This window comes from Semicossyphus pulcher, unplaced genomic scaffold, assembly GCF_022749685.1.
Source record: "Semicossyphus pulcher isolate SPU_LCO1_2020_fin unplaced genomic scaffold, fSemPul1.0.p SCAF_2, whole genome shotgun sequence".
Lineage (NCBI taxonomy): Eukaryota > Metazoa > Chordata > Actinopteri > Labriformes > Labridae > Semicossyphus > Semicossyphus pulcher.
The window spans coordinates 26,674,749-26,694,172 of record NW_027211693.1 but is presented as its reverse complement, the minus strand read 5'-3'; the positions used below and the strand labels follow the sequence as shown (position 1 = coordinate 26,694,172).

General features: G+C 45.5%; 1 protein-coding gene across 2 annotated transcripts in view; it reads right to left on the bottom strand.

Moving 5' to 3' along the window:
- Nucleotides 1–1,000: 1,000 nt before the first annotated feature.
- The window catches only part of tenm2a (teneurin transmembrane protein 2a), a 111,706-nt gene continuing 93,282 nt past the window's right edge, over nucleotides 1,001–19,424 (bottom strand). For both annotated transcript variants that reach the window (XM_069670430.1, XM_069670431.1), the window contains exons 16-34: nucleotides 19,044–19,311; nucleotides 17,739–17,882; nucleotides 15,446–15,695; nucleotides 15,051–15,071; nucleotides 14,678–14,907; nucleotides 12,293–12,447; nucleotides 11,881–11,982; nucleotides 11,438–11,611; nucleotides 10,492–11,129; nucleotides 9,803–9,978; nucleotides 6,831–7,066; nucleotides 6,434–6,730; nucleotides 5,631–6,188; nucleotides 5,264–5,533; nucleotides 4,737–5,147; nucleotides 4,544–4,654; nucleotides 4,066–4,333; nucleotides 3,573–3,703; nucleotides 1,001–3,402 (exon numbers count right to left, since the gene is read on the bottom strand). In XM_069670430.1, the coding sequence (XP_069526531.1) occupies nucleotides 2,665–3,402; nucleotides 3,573–3,703; nucleotides 4,066–4,333; nucleotides 4,544–4,654; nucleotides 4,737–5,147; nucleotides 5,264–5,533; nucleotides 5,631–6,188; nucleotides 6,434–6,730; nucleotides 6,831–7,066; nucleotides 9,803–9,978; nucleotides 10,492–11,129; nucleotides 11,438–11,611; nucleotides 11,881–11,982; nucleotides 12,293–12,447; nucleotides 14,678–14,907; nucleotides 15,051–15,071; nucleotides 15,446–15,695; nucleotides 17,739–17,882; nucleotides 19,044–19,311 (5,178 nt within the window). In that variant the 3' untranslated portion in view covers nucleotides 1,001–2,664. The remainder of the gene's footprint in view (nucleotides 3,403–3,572; nucleotides 3,704–4,065; nucleotides 4,334–4,543; nucleotides 4,655–4,736; nucleotides 5,148–5,263; nucleotides 5,534–5,630; nucleotides 6,189–6,433; nucleotides 6,731–6,830; nucleotides 7,067–9,802; nucleotides 9,979–10,491; nucleotides 11,130–11,437; nucleotides 11,612–11,880; nucleotides 11,983–12,292; nucleotides 12,448–14,677; nucleotides 14,908–15,050; nucleotides 15,072–15,445; nucleotides 15,696–17,738; nucleotides 17,883–19,043; nucleotides 19,312–19,424) is intronic.

Here is a 19,424-nt window from a genome sequence, read left to right as displayed (position 1 = left end):
TGGCTGGTGCTTCTGTCATTTCCTTTAAGTGACATGAAGGACTTGGATAGATGATGCCACTTTTAGCTAAAACTGCAATAACTTGTTTCAGTTGGCCACTTGGGGGCGCCAGAAACAAGCTGTGAGCATTCACACATTATCACCTTCTAGTTTTTATACGGCGACGTGTTAGCTGTAAATAACAGTTTTACATTTACACATCCAGCACATAGGGAGCAACATAAACACTCATTTAGAACCATGTTTGTGTCCAGTGCTAAATACTTTGCTATACTCACTGGCTAGCTGTTTACTTTGTCTGCCTGCTGTATGGTGCTGCAGGTAGTATACAGCGTATTTTAGAGCTTTTATTTTGAAAAACGTTCTCTGCCGCAGCTTTACCCAAGCCTTTAACATCGTTTAACGAGACAGCTGTGTGGAACCGCAGGATATGGTGATATTTCTCAGCGGCTTCATTACTGGAGGGACTCCTTTTACATTATACATAACCACTTGATCCATTGTTGTTATAAAATATTTTAAATGGACACTTTGACTTCTTCTGCCGCTGCTGAAAGGGGTTGAGGCAACGCAAATTCAATAGTAGAGTTTAATCTGCCAGGAAAAACATTTATCTGTACACACTTATCAGAGGTAATTGTAATGGCTGCTTAACAGCACATCAGAATCGATGAAACAGTCAGCCTTAAAAATACTGTCCTCTGTGAATGTGTGTTAAGAAAAAGATGTGTTTGGAAGAGGACAACAGTAGCTGTGTGGGGTTTTTTTCAAACAAGAATATCTTGAGCACAAATGTACTTAGTCAGTGAGATTGATGCATAATTGACAGAAAGGGAAAATACTATTAATAAAAGTTTTCCAGAACAGCAACAAACCAAAGTTTGCTTTGAAATGCAGCTAATGGGAATGTATGTCATAAAGTCTGGCGGAAGTTGCAACTGTGAGGAGAACATCAACAACTTCAAACACAAAAATGAGATGAAAGTGAACTACACATGGCTCAGTTGAAGTAAACAATTATGTTTTATTGATAAGGTTCTCAGAAGAGTCTCGTTTCAGTGAATGTATAAGAATCATCCTTTGATAATACTGATTTGGTACATTATGACATCCAGCACGAGTCTCTTCACAGTGAGAGGGATCCATTACTGCTACTGCTGTCGGGATCTAGGACAGAAATATCTCTGCTTCCAAACAAAAAACAGTCAAAAACAACAAACTGGGGTTCGATATTGTAGATATGGAATATTAGAGTGCCACAAAACTCTAGAGTAGTAAGACCAGCTAAAGATTTTGCACATTACAAGCCACTTCCTCTTAGAAATATAAAACTCGATATTCTTGACAATATTCTACTGTGCTGCATAAAGGTAGGTCTATACACTGTACATCGAAATATATTTCGAAAAAACAGATTTCACAGTTTTAAAGACTTTATTTAAAGTATAAACCGTTTTTTAAAACACTTTATTACATAAATTATTCTTTTTGAGAGTGACTATTATTTGCCCTGGCAGCAAACTGAAATTAATACAAAAACAAAATGAACATTTCTTACATATTTTACAAAAGAAAATAAACTCATCCATTAATGTTCATTTGGAATAGAACTGGTGACTCATTCATGATTGTCATATAGTACTAAGAATAAATAAATAAAAAAGATTAAAATAAAATAAATACTAACTTAGCATGTTTTCCGGACTCTGTGAGTTGTGTGTTTGATCGTTCTGTACAGAAGTGCCTTGGTGAAAGTCTCACAATTCTACCGCGACTGAAACGTACAAAACTACGGCATCTACAGTATACGCAACATCCTGAAATTTAGTGTAGGCGGACACATATGTAGTAATATGATTCTTCTCCCCATTTCAAAATAAACAATGCTGTGTGATACCACTGTCCACAAATATAGCCATCACTTTTTTTGACTTTGTTTTTTTAAAAAGTTTATTTTCTAGTCCGTTAACAGCTTGGATTTGTTCTCGATGCCGTTAGCTTGTGTGTTGCTTGGTTGGATGTGAGCTGCCTCAGCAGCAGCGGGCTGGTCCTTGGTGGACGATGGGAGGCCTGAGACAGGGAGACGACTCATAGTATTGGACGACCTTTAACATTGCCTTGTCTGTCGCTGTTTATGATGTCCTCGGTTGATGGTGAAGTTGTAATCGCTGCACTCTGGAGGGGCTTTGTCTCCACTTTGGTCCCTGTGCCGTCAGTGTTCGTTAGAGACAGACAAGCCTTCAGCGCAGAAGCCAGCGCGGTACAACTCCACTGTGTGTTCAGTAGCTGTCATGGCCGCTCTCAGTGTGACCCAAAAAATATGGGCGAAAATATCACTATCTTTTTTAAAAAGGGGAATTTTCTTATTCACTAAGCATCAGTTCTTAAAGTTCTTCAGTGCTTTTTCAGTTGTTCAAAGTTTTTCAAAAAAAGAGCCATTTGACCAAACGTTAGATTTTTTGCCTGTGGCAGTAAAATTAATATGTTTTCTGATAAGTCATTCTTGTCAAAAGTCCCTGCAGCGTTCCGTGAGTAACCCCGTTTTGTTGGTTAAATCTCCATGGGTTTTCAAAGGAGTAGGGTTGAGGAGGCTGGGTAGGAATAAGGAGCAGGATCTAGAGAAGTGAGAGTGGGAGAAAAGGAAGAGTCTGCTCCTCAGGGCTGTTACCTCTTGCCCATCTCGTTCTGTCTGAGGAACTGGATGTTGTTGCTGCTGTCAGCCAGTTCTGGGTACTGCTCCACAGGCAGTACATAGTAGCCATCGTAGCCTTGTACTCTGCCTGTCGTTAGGAGCTGCTGTCTCTCCCCCTCGGTCCACAGGCGACTGCCCCCCTTCCCGTCCCTGGCCCTCTGCTGCTCCTTCGCCCAGGCCCCTGCCAGGGCTCTCTGGCGGGCCAGCTCCAACAGTCTTACCTTCTCTTCATCCACCACGTCCACAGCGAGCCCGTACCGAACGCTCAGTACTAACGACGGGACTGCAAACTCTACAGTCACTCCTCTCCTCGAGCGGCCGCTCACCGTCACGTTGATGCCGCTCTCCAGGGACTTACGCCCGTTGGTTAGCCCCAGGGCTAACAGGTCGCTGTCAGCAGAGCCCACTTTCACAAAGTAGTGACAGTCCTTCCCGTCCTGGGTGTAATGGGTGCCTTCAAGATACTGGGCACCGTTGAGCACCAGAGCCACCTTACGGCTGTCGTCACTGGCCAAAGCGGACACGCCGGCCACAACTCGACCTTCCTTCAGAGCCAGCATTACTCCCCGGCCTATTATGGGAGTGCTGGTGCCGAACCAGTGACCGGGTTTGTCCTTGCGTCTTCGCCGTTCCTTGTTAAGGAGACGACCCTCCAGGGCCATGAAGGCCTGGTTGTGACGCTCCGCTGCCTGCTGCACGCCGGTGATGAGCTACATGGGAAACAGAAAAAAGCTTTTTCAACTGACTACTTGAATGTTGTTGTAAAAGATGACTGGTTTCTGTATTGACACGAACATTCATGGGAAAAGCTGAATCACGATCATGTGGTTAATATTGGCTTTGATTCTGTCGACAATAAATTCAGCACGCTGGCTCATACCTGTCCGTTCTCACAGTGCTGGGTGGCCTGCAGCTCGTACGGTGGCTCCACAAAGTAGAGCGAGTGTCGAGGGAACCCTGGGATTATGTTACTGAGCTGGAAGCCAAACATCACCAGCCAGCTCTTCACATCTACGGCAGACAGGATGAAAAATTCATTCGCTGAGTAACAAAGTTAAACAAGGTTGCAAATGAATCATTTTTCCTCATTAAAAAGTGAAAGTGTGTTTACTCCTGTGACTCATCTGGTTGTTATGCAAGGCTAGCAGCAACTGCGCCAGCTGTAGTACATCGTTACCTGCTCAAACTTTCTTGTCCGTAACTGTTTTTTTCTGCACACCAGAGGTATCAGTGTTGATTTCACCTGACTATTCTACTCAAGTCTAAACAAATATGATGCTAACTTTAGAAAATATTTTGTGGAAAACATTAAATTTGTTTTGCCACTCAAAACAGAGTAAATACAACGTGCACCATTCTAATTCATCTTTTACCTGTGACATAATTTTTGACATCCAGCATGTCACTGAGCGGGTTGTTGTTCTTGAACATGTACAAATTAAACGGAGAGGGATCCTTCCCGATCTTGGGCCAGATGCTGTAGTCGGGCGAGGTCCAGCGCCCGGCCAGGACGTCGTAGTCTCGCTGGGTGAAGTGGACCAGCTTCGTCAGAGGGTCGTACAGACCACCGTGGAAACCCACCACCAGCTGGAACTCCGGGTTGGAGTCCAAGTACACTTCTCCGTACGCTGTGTACTGCACCTGTGTGACACAAGCAGAATCAATTTGCTTCTGGTTATTCTGGGCTCTGCCTCTGAGAAAGGTCAGAACAATGTGTCAGGCACAGAGGAGCTTCCCCGGAGGAGCCTTTTGCCATGTGCGGTTTCGTGCTGATTCTTCTGCACAGTTTTAAGACTTTTTGTAGCAGTAATTGATTGCAATTAAAGTGACATTCAAAGTTTTGTGTTTTACCTGTTTGATCATTTGTCCGTTGCTGCTGAAGACAGCCAGCGGTGTGCCAGTGTTGTCAGAAGCAATGTAATATTCCTCTCCACTGCTCACTTCCATGGCGAACAAATGACCCTGATAAAGAGACAGGATGATTTAAAATGCTGATGTGTGAAAGTATAAGACAAGGATGTTGGTAGATATGACCCCTCTCTACCTGCAGGTCGTAATAGAGAGACGAGATGTCCGAGCTGGAGTGATTGAAGATGTGTGTGACCCTGGTTGGGTGGTTGAGGTCAGCGTAGAAGAACTGGAGGTGCTGTCCCAGGCTGTTCCTCGTGGACACCCTGCGTCCCAGCCCGTCGTAGTGATACACGACGCTCCAGCCGTTGGGCCCTCGGTTGTAGGCCCTCAGCAGCTGACCTTTGGAGTTGTAGTCAAAAACGTCTGAACCACGCTGGCTGAGGTAGCCGTCTTCATCCATGCGGTACTGGACATCTCCCAGGCGCGTGATGCGGTCTCTGAGGTCGTAGCGGAGCGGCAGGATGCGGGCACTGTTCCCGGGGTTCAGCAGGTGGAGGTTGCCGTTCAGGTCGTAGCTGTAGCGCCAAGTGGACCAGTCATTCACCTGGGAAAAACAAGGACGTTTGTTTATGTGATTCAATAAACAGAGAGATGTAATGGCAAAGACAAATCAGAGTCTTTGTGGGCGTCATAAACACAAAGATGAGGCTGAATCTTCACCTTGACACCACTGAGCTGTCCATCTCCGTCATAATCATAGCGGTACTGAGTGGTGTTGGCGTAAGGCCCAATCTTGAGCTCTCTCTTCACCACCCGTCCCATGCTGTCGTACTGCACCGTCATCCAGTACATGAGTGAGCGGAAGATCTCGTACTGGACCTCCTTGATGCGACCGTGGGTGTCGAAATGCTTGCTCAGCGTCATGACAGCTGTGGTGATGATTTGATTAATGTCGTAGTATATGACCCCGAACTTTCCAAAGTGCTCCACCTAAAGGAGGGGTAGAATTGTTCGGAGAAAAGGTCAGTCCTGGGATATCAAAGTTATTATTAACAGACAAAGTACATCAAGAGAAACATTTCTGCACCTTTCCAGAGATCTCGTCGTATCGGTAGAGGTCGACAGGAAGCGGAGTCTCACTGATGACCGGCTTCATGCTGGCGATGCGGAAGCTGTTGTCGTGGTAGGTGTAGTCAAACCGTGCGTTGACCATCCCCTCCTCACTGAAGCGGTAGATCTGCTTGTCGATAAGCGGGCCCATTTTGCGGTAGCGGATGGTGCACGAGAAGCCCCCGCTCTGCAGGTTGACCATCTTCAGCACACCAGCTGTCTCGTCGTAGCCGAAAGTGACGGCGGTGCTGTCGTACACGATCTCCGACAGCTTGGCCAGCTTGCCGTACTTGTAGAGGACACGGCGGCCGGTGCCCAGGAAGTGCGAGGCCTGAGGTCGTCCGTCCTCGCTGAAGTCGTGGATGATGGAGGCGTTGCTCTCTGGAGGGTTATAGGTGTTGCGGATGTAGCCGACTGACACGTGTGTGAACATGGTGTGGCGGGCAACGCTGGGCATGGTGACAGCTGTGACCCGACCCGAGGCGTCAAACTCAAAGATGTACTGTCTCTGGCTCTGCAGGAGCAGCACCATGGACTGGAAGCAGAGAGGAAGACAAAATACAGATTAATATAAAAGTGTTATCTATGGGTGGCTCGCCTCCTGCGAAATAGCACCAGGAGTAATTTGCTCTTAGCTGACAAACTTGAATCTTCATAACCATAAAAATGATGTATCATTTGAGTTATTCCTGCAATCCAAATGACTATTCATTCCTGCTATTGCCTCTCCTTGGCAAGATATGATAGCTATATGACAGTTCTAAAGATAAATGAACTCACTTTGTCAAGGTAGCTGTAGCTCCACACCTTCCCGTCCACGAAAGAGCGAGACAGAATGCGTCCCTGTGGGTCAAACTCGGTCCTCTCGCTCATGCTGCCCCGCTGCAGCCCAACAAGCTGTCCGGTTGTAGAATACGACACATTGACAACAGCGAGGCTGCTGCTGGGCAGCCACATAGCTGGGCGACCCTGAGCATCGTACATGATGCGCAGCGTGAACTTCCGGTGGTCGTCGTAAATCTTCTCTGTGCGTGTGTTGCGGTCAAAGTCAATGGAGAGAAGATTGCGGCCGTGAGCCTAAAGAGAAGGGAAAAGGAGAGGAAATGTTAAAAGTGAACTTTTTACTCCAGTTATGTGTCCTAACAAGGCCACTGAAGCTTAACAAGGGTCAACTCACTCTCAGCTTCCTTCCAAACACAGTGATCTTGCCCTTGGTCTGCTCCTTGCGCAGACGCCATTCGATGGAGTTGAGGCCGTTGTCAGTGGGCAGGGTGATGTTCCTGCGGCCGATCGTAGGGCTGACGGAGCCTGCGAGGATGTGTGGCTCTGTGTGAAAGCTGATGCCCATACCATTGGCGTACATGACTCTCAGGGTGCCGTTGTTACACAGCTGGTAGCTGTTCCTCACCTGGTCTGTAGAGGGAGACACACAGATATAAGGTTAGCATGGGCATCGACCAATTGCATTTAAATGCTACCTGTTTAAGAGAGCATGTCAGACGCCAACCCCAGCTAATCTACAAACAGAAGTGTGTGATTAGAAATCCTGCTCTTTTAATAAGTCTCCTGCAGTGTGGAAGGTTCCTCACTTATTTCACTGACCTGTGGTCATTAATGTGACAGAAAGACAAAGGAATCTGGATGAGGGCATAAAGATGAGGGGGATATGGATTTTGGGAACCGGACAAGTTCATCATGTTTATTGCTTCCTGGCACGTTAGTCTTTTTTTTTGAGAGAGAAAAAAAAGATGAGATGAAATTTACAAAGAATTGATTACAGCTGGTCAAAACCTCTTGATCAGAAGGATGCACTCATTGCAGTATAATACTGCCGACCCACAATTATTTTATTTAAAACATAACAACGTTTTTTTTCTTTTAAACTAGCTTGCATGATCTTTAGCCTTATTCAGGTTCAAAGCAATTGTTTTCTAACGTTAGTTTTCCTTCATTTCTGTACTGCACATCCCTTTTACATTCAGGTTAAAGGAGCAGCCCCCCCCTGGAAAAAGCCACTGTCAGTCAAAGCTGGTGTTCGCTGTAATCAATAGAAGAAATAATATTTTAAATTGGCGCCATAGCTGTGGAGAAAATTGCTCATAGTTTCGCTCATTCTACATTCCTACAACACCCAGCATGCATTGCGCCCCTCCCTCTTAAAGGAACGTCCCAGCGAGAGACGCCGGAGTGAAATACTACTGTTTCACTGCAGGTAATGGCTCAGAGCGGTACAGAATCCTAATATGACGAGAATATACCGGTGGATCATCTAAAATATCTTCAGGTCTACATTTCAAACCTGACGATTTAGAACGACACATGGCATCGGAGGCGGGCGTCCTAGATTGAGGAAGTGTAGTTTAGCGAGCTCCCTGGCCTCCGCCAGATGACATGTTTTACGTATTCTGGTAGAGGTTTTCCAGGGTCCATTGGAGAAGCGGATAGCGTCCTCCAAAGACACATAAAGAAATTGCATCTTTTTTCCTACCATAATGGCATTAGCTCCCCATAATAGCATGATAGGACTGAGGTTGAACTGGCCTTTTAAGGAAAGACTACATACTTTTCAGTCTATGTACTTTTAAAGACTACAAAAACAGCTGGTTTTGTTTATGCCCTTCTGACATCTGAAATTAAGAAAAGGAGATGTTCAAAAGCCTGAATACTCATATCAGTAAACACCAGGTATCAAATATTAAAGGATCTGTTTTGTATTTATAAAAACTCTGAATGTTCTGAATGAAAACAGTCCGGCTTAAACTGACATCTCTCCACGATCTCCCTATCTCCACAGTGTAATGACTCAGTCTCATGGAAACAGATAAGCCCATGCCTAATTCTGAGGCTATTTTTTCCCTCTGATGTCTGAAAAACAGACGTCCTGATCACAATGATGCGATTGAGAGAAAGATTAAATTGTTTTTCAGCTAAGAAATATCCGGCATATGCAGCGTGGGATCTTTTCTTTATTTCTTTTACAAAAGGTGAGGGGATCAGATGGTGTCTCCCTTTGAAGCCCCGCCACAAATGACAGTAATCCATAAGGCCAATTTGTAATAAAGCTCCAGGCACATTTTAACAATGCCTCAAACAGACAAGTGAAGCTTTTTTCCATTGACTTGGCAGCAACAGCCTTTAGATAAATCTCTCCTGCTCTCTCTGTCTGAACAACCTCGTAATAAAACCGAAGCGAGGGAGAGGGAAAGAGAGGGAGAGGAACGGGAGCTCGAGGGCCAAGGAGAATTCACTGTGCAGGAGTTAATGAAGAGAGCGAGAAAGAGCGGAAAGAGAGGGAGATGGTTAAGTGAGTATGTCAGCAGAGAGCTGTGCTGAAACCCACACAGTGCGCTGGAAACCTTAAATGACTTACAGCTCTGTGAACAACTCGCCCGCTTTCCTCCCGCAATGCAGGTGGATCACAGAATACATCTACAGCGCATTCTCTCGGAGGCCTTCAGACTCATATAGTGCACAGCCTGCGTACACACTTCCGTCACACCACACGCACTGGTCAAGGGAAGGGAGGCAATTACTCTCCTTCTCCTTCTTACTCTCTAAACAGACCAAATAAGCTCAGGGATCATGGGAACTGGTTGAGAGCTGTATTTGTATGACAGTGCGTACGTGTGTGCGAGAGAGAGAAGAAAGCTTGAGGGATGAGGAGGATTCACTCTACATGAGTTAATGAATTTTTCTGTGATGATATTCAAAAGCAGGATGATCCCAGCTGGGATTAACAACTATATATTGGTAATTTTACTCCATGAGAGGGAGTGAGAGCGGGCTGGGTGTCGGTAGGGGAAGGAAAATAATCTCCTGGAGCATTCACATAACTGAGTGAAAATTACAAGACTTTCAATTAGAGGCGGCGGGCCGGCGCATATTCACTCTCACATGGGGCGGCCATGTTTTTGAATATGAAGATTAAGTAGCTCTTGACTCTCTGTGCATCTCATCAATATATCAATAACATATGAAAAGATAAAACATATTTTAACTTATTTATGCACCTCTATCTACTTAAGATAATTAAAGATTATTTTTAATCGGATTTATTTTGCCCCATGCTGAGGATCTGAGCCCTTCATTTGTCCACCTTCGTGCCACACAACAGTTTATTCCCCCTGTACATGCTGAGCGCGTCTCTACCTTGCACCACAGTGTACGAGGCTTCGACCGAGGACAGGTTGGTGATGACTGTGACGTCGTCGTCCCTGCTTGAGCTTTCAATGTCGATGTTGATTGAGCGCTCAATCTCGCGGTGGAGGCTTGTCACCATGCCCGTGGGGTACGTCACGTTGGTCAGGCGACCCTCGCTGTCGTACCTGGGAGATAAGGGGTGAGGGAGAGAGGGGGGAAGAGACATTTAGAGCGATAGATAGATGGGTAGATGTTCTTACTTGTTGTTGTTGTGTTACAGCAATAATAGATAGAATAGAATAGAATAATAGATTAAAATGCAGCATCAGAATAGAAGAGATCTATAATAGAAAAAAATATCTACATACATTCTAAAGAGTACAAATGATAAAACACTACAATACAATATAGATATGATATAAACATAAACTAGGCAGTGAGTGCAAATTAAATGTATGCTGACAAACACAGGCACAAACGCAGAAGGAACACAACCTTGCAGCTGTAGTTATAAGAGCTACCACTTGGGGGCAGCGTTACACTGTGTAAGTAACCAGATGAATAATTGGGAATGCACTGGAACGTGATCAACATAAAACCTGTGAAGCTCATTCATTTTGTGTTTCACATGTGTGGAAAAGAGCTCGAATTATACAAACACATATTCTTAACACTCTCTCACTTTCACAAACACTCACTGGTAAAATGTGGTCCATCCAGTCTCATCAGCTTTGGTAGCCAGGAGGCCCGTGTTGCCGCTGTAGCCCATCAGAGCCACCTCCTGGCCCATGGCTGACACGCTGCGCAGCCCGCCTGTGGGGTCCAGTCCGAGGGTCACCACTTGGTTCTCGGGCAGCAGCACCAGCCTGAGCAGGCCGGCTCCGCTTCCCTGGCCCTGTCCGTCCCTCCTCACCTTCACGGTGTTGTTGCAGTTATCCACCAGCATGGCCAGCTCTCCATCAGTGCCGTAGGTGAAGTTGAAAAGTGGCTCCCCTGTCACCAGGCTGATAGTCTGGATGTGAAGCCCCTCCCCGTTGAAGACGTACAGCTCCTGCTCCCTGGGCGATGCGACCTCGTACTGTGCGGATCCTCCGTACCCCACGCTTGAGACGGCAGGGCCCGGGCGGTTGGCTCGCACGGCTCTGATGCGGATATTGTTGAGGTCTGCGATGAAGAGCGTCCCATCAGGGGACACGGCCAAGGAGGTGGGGGAGTTCAAGCCGGCGTCCGGGGCGTAGCCGTCATCGCCGTAGAAGCAGTTGCAGTTGACATCATTCTTGCAGTCGCAGTCGGAGGCAGCTCCAGCCAGGAGAGAGATTTCTCCATTAGTGCTCACCTATGAAAAACGCAGGGACAGAAAATGGAAGAGGAATGATGAGATGGCAAAAAAGTTACAACTCGTTGAAAGAAAATGCATTATCAAAAGCAAAAAGTCGTCTTGAGTTATCAAAACAGAGAAATTGAAAAAAGTAGAAGTCCCTGAACTGAATGTAGTGTCTGGAGATCTGAAGCAATCTCACAATATCTAAAAACACCCACATGGCCGGAGCAGCTGTGCTGTCAGTTCTGCCACGAAATAACTTTATAGTTAAAGAAAAAACAAATTTAAAACAACCACACAGCTAAGTGCAGAACCTCTCTCACCTGTCTCACTCTGTTGATCTTCTTCTCGTCTGTCTCGGCGATGTAGAGGATGCCGGTGTGGGACAGGGCGATGGCTGTGGCGCTCTCCAGGGCCGCGTGTATGGCCAGCTTGCTGAGGCTGTAGTCTATTCCCGGCACTTGACAATGCATGGGCCGACCCGCTATGATGCTCACCTGCAGGATGTGGGGATGTGAGCAGAGGTTAAAAGAGTGCGAATAAAACTTTCCACAATGAAGCGAGATTCCAGAGAGTAGAATATTCCTGCAGCTAATTAATCAGTTATATTGCCACCGCTGCAAAACTTATGAAACTATGTTAAAACTTGAACTTTTACTTTCAAATTGGGCCGTGGAAGACTAATTGGGACTAAATCCTGTCAAAAGCCTACAGTGAGTGTCCACTCTAAGGGTTTGCAATGGCCATCCAGCCATGTGTAACAGACCTGGTGGTTCTCAGTGATGCGTAGGATGACATTGTTTTCCAGGACGTAGAGAGAGTTGTCCATGGGGTTCACTGCTAAGTCCGTGGGCCACTCGAGACGAACCTGCGGGGCAGAAAGAAAGTCAAACATGAGAGGACGTCCATGTTGGGGGAGGGTTTTGAAAGGATGCCAAGGTTCATAGTACTCTCTTCTTCATTTTTTAAAGTGACTGCAGTCCTCACTCTCTTTCGATCCATTAATGTATCAATGGACTCTTTAATCCCACCCTAAATCAGTCCCTCCCCGACCTCAGGCCTTGGCTGGCATGTGTCCACGCAATCGTCATAGCTCAGCACTCACGGGGGCCGTTAGATCATCATCTATCACACCATCACCTCTCGTCTGTCCTGCGCTTCTTTCCTAACCGTCGTACCTGGCTGACGTCCATGCTGTTGTCACAGCTCAGCGGCCGCACGGCAGTCAGATCGTTGGCCCCCAGCAGAGTGGAGATGATGCCGTTCTGGTCCACCTTTCGGATCATGGTGGCGTCCACAAAGTACATCAGGCCGTTTTTATCCACCGCGATACCTGTCAAAGCAGAGATGAACACCGTGAGTGACGACTCATAACTCAAGCGCTGCGGGCAACCCGTAGACATTTTTAGTCAATTAAACTTCACTCTTTCCACTGGCTGAAAACAGATAGCAGCCCTGACAGCTGAATTGCTCAATGCCTCACCGAATGAGAGGGAACAAAGTGATGGAGCGGGCATTGAACTGTTAGAGGAGTGTTAGTTTTTGGGATGAGTCATCGGGATGCGGAGCTGAGCTCATGCTCCTCCCAGAGGGCGATTTTAGACTGCAATCAGATTCTTTAGCAAGACAAGTTATCCTGTGCAGTCTCTACTTCCTTCCTTAGTTTCTTCTCCCTGCTTTTTTTGGTGTCACCCCCACCTTTCTACTTTTCATTTGTTTCACTTCCCCTAGCGTTTACCAGCGGTGCGGTGTCAGCCTTATCGGTCTAACAGGCAGCAGGATTTCAGACAGGTGTGTTTGTGTGAGGCAACAGTGCCCCGAAATAACTTGTAGACGCACTGAGATACACAACAACAGATGGAGGATACAGCGAAGGGCACAGAGCAAATGAGAGAGAGAAAGAGGGAGAGAGAGGTAGGGAGACAGAGAGAGGGCGAGATGAGCTGTTGTGCGCTGGCTGACTTTTCCTGTGACAGGTTAGAGGGAATCAGTGGCTCATTGTCTTCTCCGTTCTCTGCCATCGTCTCTCACAAACACTCCTCACACACACACACACATACTGTGTACACTAACATCTGCAGTCCCACATGTACACACACTTGTGTCACTGACTGAGGAAATGTGACAGTGTGACATCCTTGACAGTTTGGTGTCACAATGTTCTATGATCCAATGATCCACAAAAGTAATTCCATTAATAAGTTCAACATTAACCTGGTTTATAACCTCCTTCTGTCTCTGGCCCGCTTTAGTTGATTCACAAGAATGGTGCATTGTGAGAAAATATTAGATTCTGATCGAGGGAAATTTATGGCAGCTTCGGTTTAGATGTCTGCGAAAAAATTGTAGATAATTATGTAACTATGGGTCTGAGAAAAGCTGGATTTGAAAAGAACGGACAATCATAAAAACCTGCATACCTCACTGAGAATGAAAAGCTTATGGATTAACTGAAATTCAACAAAAGACTGTTCAATAATTATGACTCAAAGTGATAATCTAGAAGATTTTCATTTAAATAAATGTCTGTTAAATCACTATCTATCGCCGAATGAGGTAACAATGGTGATTGAGCCTATGGCCCACTGATGAAAGCCTTTACATTTGCAGAATTATGGACTGGGTGTCTGTGGCGACTTTGGCGGAAAAAATCCCAAGCGGCGCCCAGCTAGTGATGCTTTTTCCATCACCCAGCAGAGGTTGGTCTGCCAGAGAGGGTAGGCGGAGCTAAGCGGCTGCTTTTCTGATCTCTGCAAGTGTTGCGAGTAAACAGTAATCTACTATGGCTGAACAAACAAAGAAAAGATCAATGACTACAGATACAACTTCAACAATAAGTGAAAATCCAAAGAAAAAGAAACAAACTTGACGCTCAGATGAAGGCAAACAGTTTGAAAAGGAAAGCGACCGTCAGCGAGGAAAATCAAGAGTTACAACCGGAGCCAAATGTGGACGTCACACATGTGACACTGTTTGGATATCCGGGAAGTGTGCTCCCACAATTACCGTTTATTGCCAAAGAGAACAAAACTGAGATCTGCGAGATTATAACTATAATATATAAGTTATTCCCTACTGGCCTTATGGTACCTCCCTGAAGATTCTTTATCAATTATTTTAGTGGCTCAGAGGTAGAGCGGGTCGACTTCCAATTGGAAGGTTGACGGTTTGATCCTCAGCTCCTGCAGTCTACTTGTCAAGTGTCCTTGGGCAAGACACTAAACCCAAAAAGGCATAGTCATCGGTGTGTGGCTAAATGGTTTAAGTGAGTCCTGATGAGCAGCCTCTGCCATCAGTGTGTGAACGTGTGTGTAAAAGCACTTTGGGTGGTCATAAGGCTGGAAAAGCACTATATAAGTACAGCCCATTTACAATTTTGATTTAAAACTGCTGGTTAATGATTTGTTCAAAACCCAAAAGATATTCACTTTTAATGATAAATAACAAAGAAAAGCACCGACGGTCTCATTTTTAGAAACAACAATGTTGAAATTGACTAAAACAATTATTTTACTATCAAATGGTTGGCGACTAATTTTCTACACCATTTCTCCGTGGCTCACCTTTGGGGCTCATGAGTGTCGCTTCAGTTGCTTTGCCTCCGTCACCGCAGCGTTCATCAAAGGGCAGACACTGCTCCCCCGTCCCAGCAACCACCTCTGCGTTGTCCGACAGCAGGCGGCCTCCGGTTAATGAGCGAACACGGTAAATTCTGCGGGAGTTGGTATCCGAGATGAACAAAGCCCCAGAGACCGGATCCACTGCCAGGAAGTACTTATGGGTTGGGTTATTACTGCAGTGACATAAAAAAGACATGATTAAAAGGTCACTTGATAGATTGTGATATATTTTCACTGAGGGATGCTTTCAGGTACTGCACGGCTGCTATGGTTGCTGGAACGTGCGAAAGTTAATTCATCGTGATAAGGATCTTACCTGTGTCTGAAATCTTTGTTCCTTCAAGGGAGAAAGTGAGATAAAAGCACAACAAAACAAATGTTAATTCACACAGTCTGTTGAGAGCAACCTACAGAGAGCAACACAGAGCTGGCTGTGGTGTGAACAGCAGAATTTAACCATGGGTAAAAACACCCTGGAGAAATCGTATCTAGAGCAGTGTTTAATTCTACTTCCATCGTGCCGTCCCCTGAGTCTCACCTTACTTTTGTCTGTTAAAAGTGAGGATGCAATTCTACATGTACTGAAAACATCTGGTCTGCTCCCCCTCGTCTTACTTAAATCCAAACAAGCCCTTCTTATATCCATCAGTATTTCTCCTGCAACTTAAGAAAACCTCTAGATCCTAACTCTACTTGAATTTGTGTTCATACCTTAATTCCAGGATGCCAGTCGTGTTCATAGACGGGTAAACCCTGCGTACAAAGTTCAGATCCCCGACATAGAGACTGCCATCGGTGCCCATTGCCAAAGCGACCGGTGCCAGCAGCTTGTTGCCGTCTGCCAGGCCGTTACAGCTGGGGCAGGAGATACTGCGCCTCCGGCCGTTTCCCATGACGCTGGTCATTACTGGGGGCTGCTCCGTCACAAAGACGTTCTCACCACTTCCCTTGTGGAGGATGCCTGGACAGGAGACAGAGTGGAGAGAAACATGAGTGGATTAGGGTGACTGTGCCAGTTTGAGGATGTTTAGAAACAGTTTGAGTTGCAATACATGCTGGAAGATTATGCTGCTACTTTTTAGCAGTGCTAGCTAGCCACGTAGCTCTAGGGATGGCTATCCATCGCTTTGAAGATCTCAACATAAATTGCCATTGAAATGTGTACAGACATTCATGGTACCAGGAAGATACATTCTACTGACTTTGGTGATTTCCATAATTCTCATTACTTCCAGCACTACCATGAGGTTGGCATCTTTGTAGGCGAGTAAAATGTCAAAAATTCATGTCACTCTGGTGATGAATCGTGATAACTCTGGTTGTCCCTTCATTGTTGTTCAAACAGCATCACCATGTCAAAATTTGAATTTGTCCATCCCAAACTAATGACATTCTCCTCACCCACTAAACTTTAATTATGGTTCTCAGTCATCCAGGTCATGGTAATTCTAAGCTTAATCCAAAAGGCAACTGGACTTGTTCTTGAAGACGCCTTTCGGATGAGAGGTGAAACGTCTTCAAGAACTTAAACCAAGTCCAGTTGCCTTTTGGATTAAGCTTAGAAATTAAGAATGAGAAAATGAAATCATTCAACATGCTAAACCCCACAAAAGTAGGTCTTGGAACTGTTTTCAGTGGGTTGCGGATGTGCTCTTGAAATAAGCTGCTATGCTGCAAAGAACATGTGTATCCTTTGACGTGCGTTCAGTAGTAGTGTAGTTTATTCACACTCCATGTATCCACTGATTGGGTAATCCAAGCTACAGTTACAGCTACAGTTCTTCAAACTTGATGAGCCCTACAGTAGCTGCACTTTCAGTTCATTTCTGTTGAAAAAAGGCTGCTAAGTGAATGAATTGTAGAGGGAATATGTTCTTATGCACTACTGCCTGTATGTCATTTTGGTTGACTATTACACTGTTGTGTTTTGTGATGTTGGCATACTGTAATGTTTCACTGCGTCTCAGGTCATTAAATTACATACATTTGAATGGTTAAAAAATGTAATAAATTTGGGTCCAATTCATCATTGAGGTGGTGGTGGGTCCTGAGGTGAGACCAGTTGAGAACCACTGTGCTAAGATGGTTAACAAAGAGTACAGTCCAGACCTGCTCTATTTGTAAAGTGTTCTAAGATATCTTTTGTTATTTTATGGTGCTATATAAATAAAAAAAACATGAATTATTTCCCGACATCAGTATATTAGCAACGTCAGAGGGGGCATGTTAGCATTTAGCATTTAGCAAAGCTGTAGTCACTTGTTCTTAAAACCTCTTTTAACTATGTTGGCAATCTAAACTTTACTTGTGTGTTCGGTTCGTCACTGTTCTTCACAAGCAGCTGATATGAGTCACATTTTATTGTCTGCATAACATAAGTCTTTATAATGGCCGTAGTCGAACAGTGTAGCTTTGCATGATTCCCAGGAAAAACATTATTCTACTGTACAGGTGTGGATGCTTCCCCTCACTTCTAAAAATACCGCTATACACCACTGGGTCTCCACTTGTGTCCTTTCCATTAGCACATCGATTGTCACAGCAGGTGAACATCAGTGCATCAGCCCATTTATATTTCCATGCTTATTACCGCACAGAGTGGAGATAATGGTATAGCAGATGATGCATCAAGAATGACTCCCCCTCCTGATTCTGCCCCTGCAAAATGTAACTCTGCCCCTCTGCGGACCCCCTCTGCTCGAGTACCTGCCGTCGATTGGTTGGAGCGCATGTTTACACAGTAGGGCTGGTGTGAGTGGATGAGGCAGTCGAGCTAGGTGAGACAACACAAACTCTTCCTGTGAAAATCTGCACTGACAGGTAAAAAGAGACGCCTGGCAGCTCCATGTGAGCCACAGGAAGCACAGTGTGGTTTCCGCCCTCCCCAAGACAATAGCAGGTGTTGTGAGATATACAGTACTGTAAACCTGCTACACATTGGGAGATGGCTAAATATAAACAGACGGAAACTGGAAAAGTTTGTGCTCATTTAAGAGATACATACCACTGCGTGTGTTCAGTATGTGATGCTTGTTGAGTGACCAGCCGCCCAGACTGGTCGGATCCAGTTCGTAGCCTTGCAGAATGGCCGTCCTTTTCTCCCAGAGGATGAGGCTGGCACAGGACTCATACTCATAGCCCACCGATACTAAGAGGGGGAAGATAAAGACATGAGTGATACAAAAACAGGACAGATAAAACAAAAACATGACAGAAACACCAGGAAGAGGAAACTTCATGAGAAGTTAAGTTGTGAAACGTGTGATACACAGACAATCTAGTTAGCACCTGTACTGAAATCTGCATTCACACCTACCTAACACCCTCACATGCTCCGGTAAATCAATTAAAAACCTTGTTAATTGGACAGATTACCCAGGCGCCCTTTAAACCTACAGGCCACACCGGATTCCAGGGTGAAACATTATTCTCCAATCAAACACATATGCTGACAGAGTCTCTGTTGATTTGGTTAAATGTAGAAAGAAAAACAGGAAGGAAAGTAAGAAAAAAGTTGTGAGGCAGTAGATTAACCGCCTCCTGTTGAAACTACTCTGTGATTGTCTGCGTTGACGTGTACGTACAGTGCAATGCATCTGTGAATGCACGTGTCGCCTCGTGAAAAGGAAAGGAGTGTTAACACATCAGCTTCCACTTGACTCGCAGTGAAAGTGCTGTTGGCACCACCTTTTCAACTTCACTGCAAACAATAATAAAGTATACCTCCATCTGAATCCACACTCACTCAATCATGAACAATCTGTGCTTTATATTCTGTGAGAAATGTGAAATTACACTTACTCTGGGGGACTATGGGATCTTTGTCTGAATGTAATTTTTCAAACAGAATGCCCCTCATGATTTGAGCCCACACTGAAGCCCCAGATGTCCACTGCATCTGTGGCCTGACAGCAGTGTTTGCCTGACAGCATCTGTGAGCAACTGTGACAGCAGAGTGTAATAGCACTGAGGCTCCCCTGGACTCCTGCTTGCTGCTCCAGTAGCTAACTGCTAACTCACCCTGATGGCTAATAACCCTTCATCGCAGTTACGGCTGGCTGACTGAACCACACGCGGCTTCAATGAAAAATAGACGTATGTATGAAAAAAAAGCACTTAACTGTGGCTATGCTGCATAGTGGTTGGAGGCAGGGTTTCTGGCATATTATCTCTCCTTCAAGCTCCCTAATTAGCGCTCTCTCCCTCTGTCATAGCAAGTGCTGCCTTACTGGTAGAGCTTTTTATCCAGAGAGAGAAAATGCTCGTTACACACAATATAGCTCCTATTCCATCCACCCCTTCCACTCACCAACAGCTTCAGAAAGCCCGTAGACCCTCTGGCCATATGCGTCAGTCTTATCCCAGATGTAGGTGTACGCCAAGTTTGGAGAGGCATGGAACCACTTCTGGAAAAGGTGTCCTTCAACTGCAACCATCAGGTGAACCTTCAGCAGGCCCATAGACACCACGGCTGGAGTCATGGTCACCTTGAGCAGGGAGCGGTAACCCTGCGTCCTGGAGCTGAGGTAGCACAGCTTTAGACTTGTGCCAGGCACCTCGATCTGCTCATGCAGCACCTGGAAGACAAAGAGAGGAGATGACAGGAGAGAGGGATTAGGGCGGATTAGAGGGAGAGGGAGTAATGGGGGTCACGCTTCCACTGACGGCTGAAGGACAAAAAAGGGAAAAA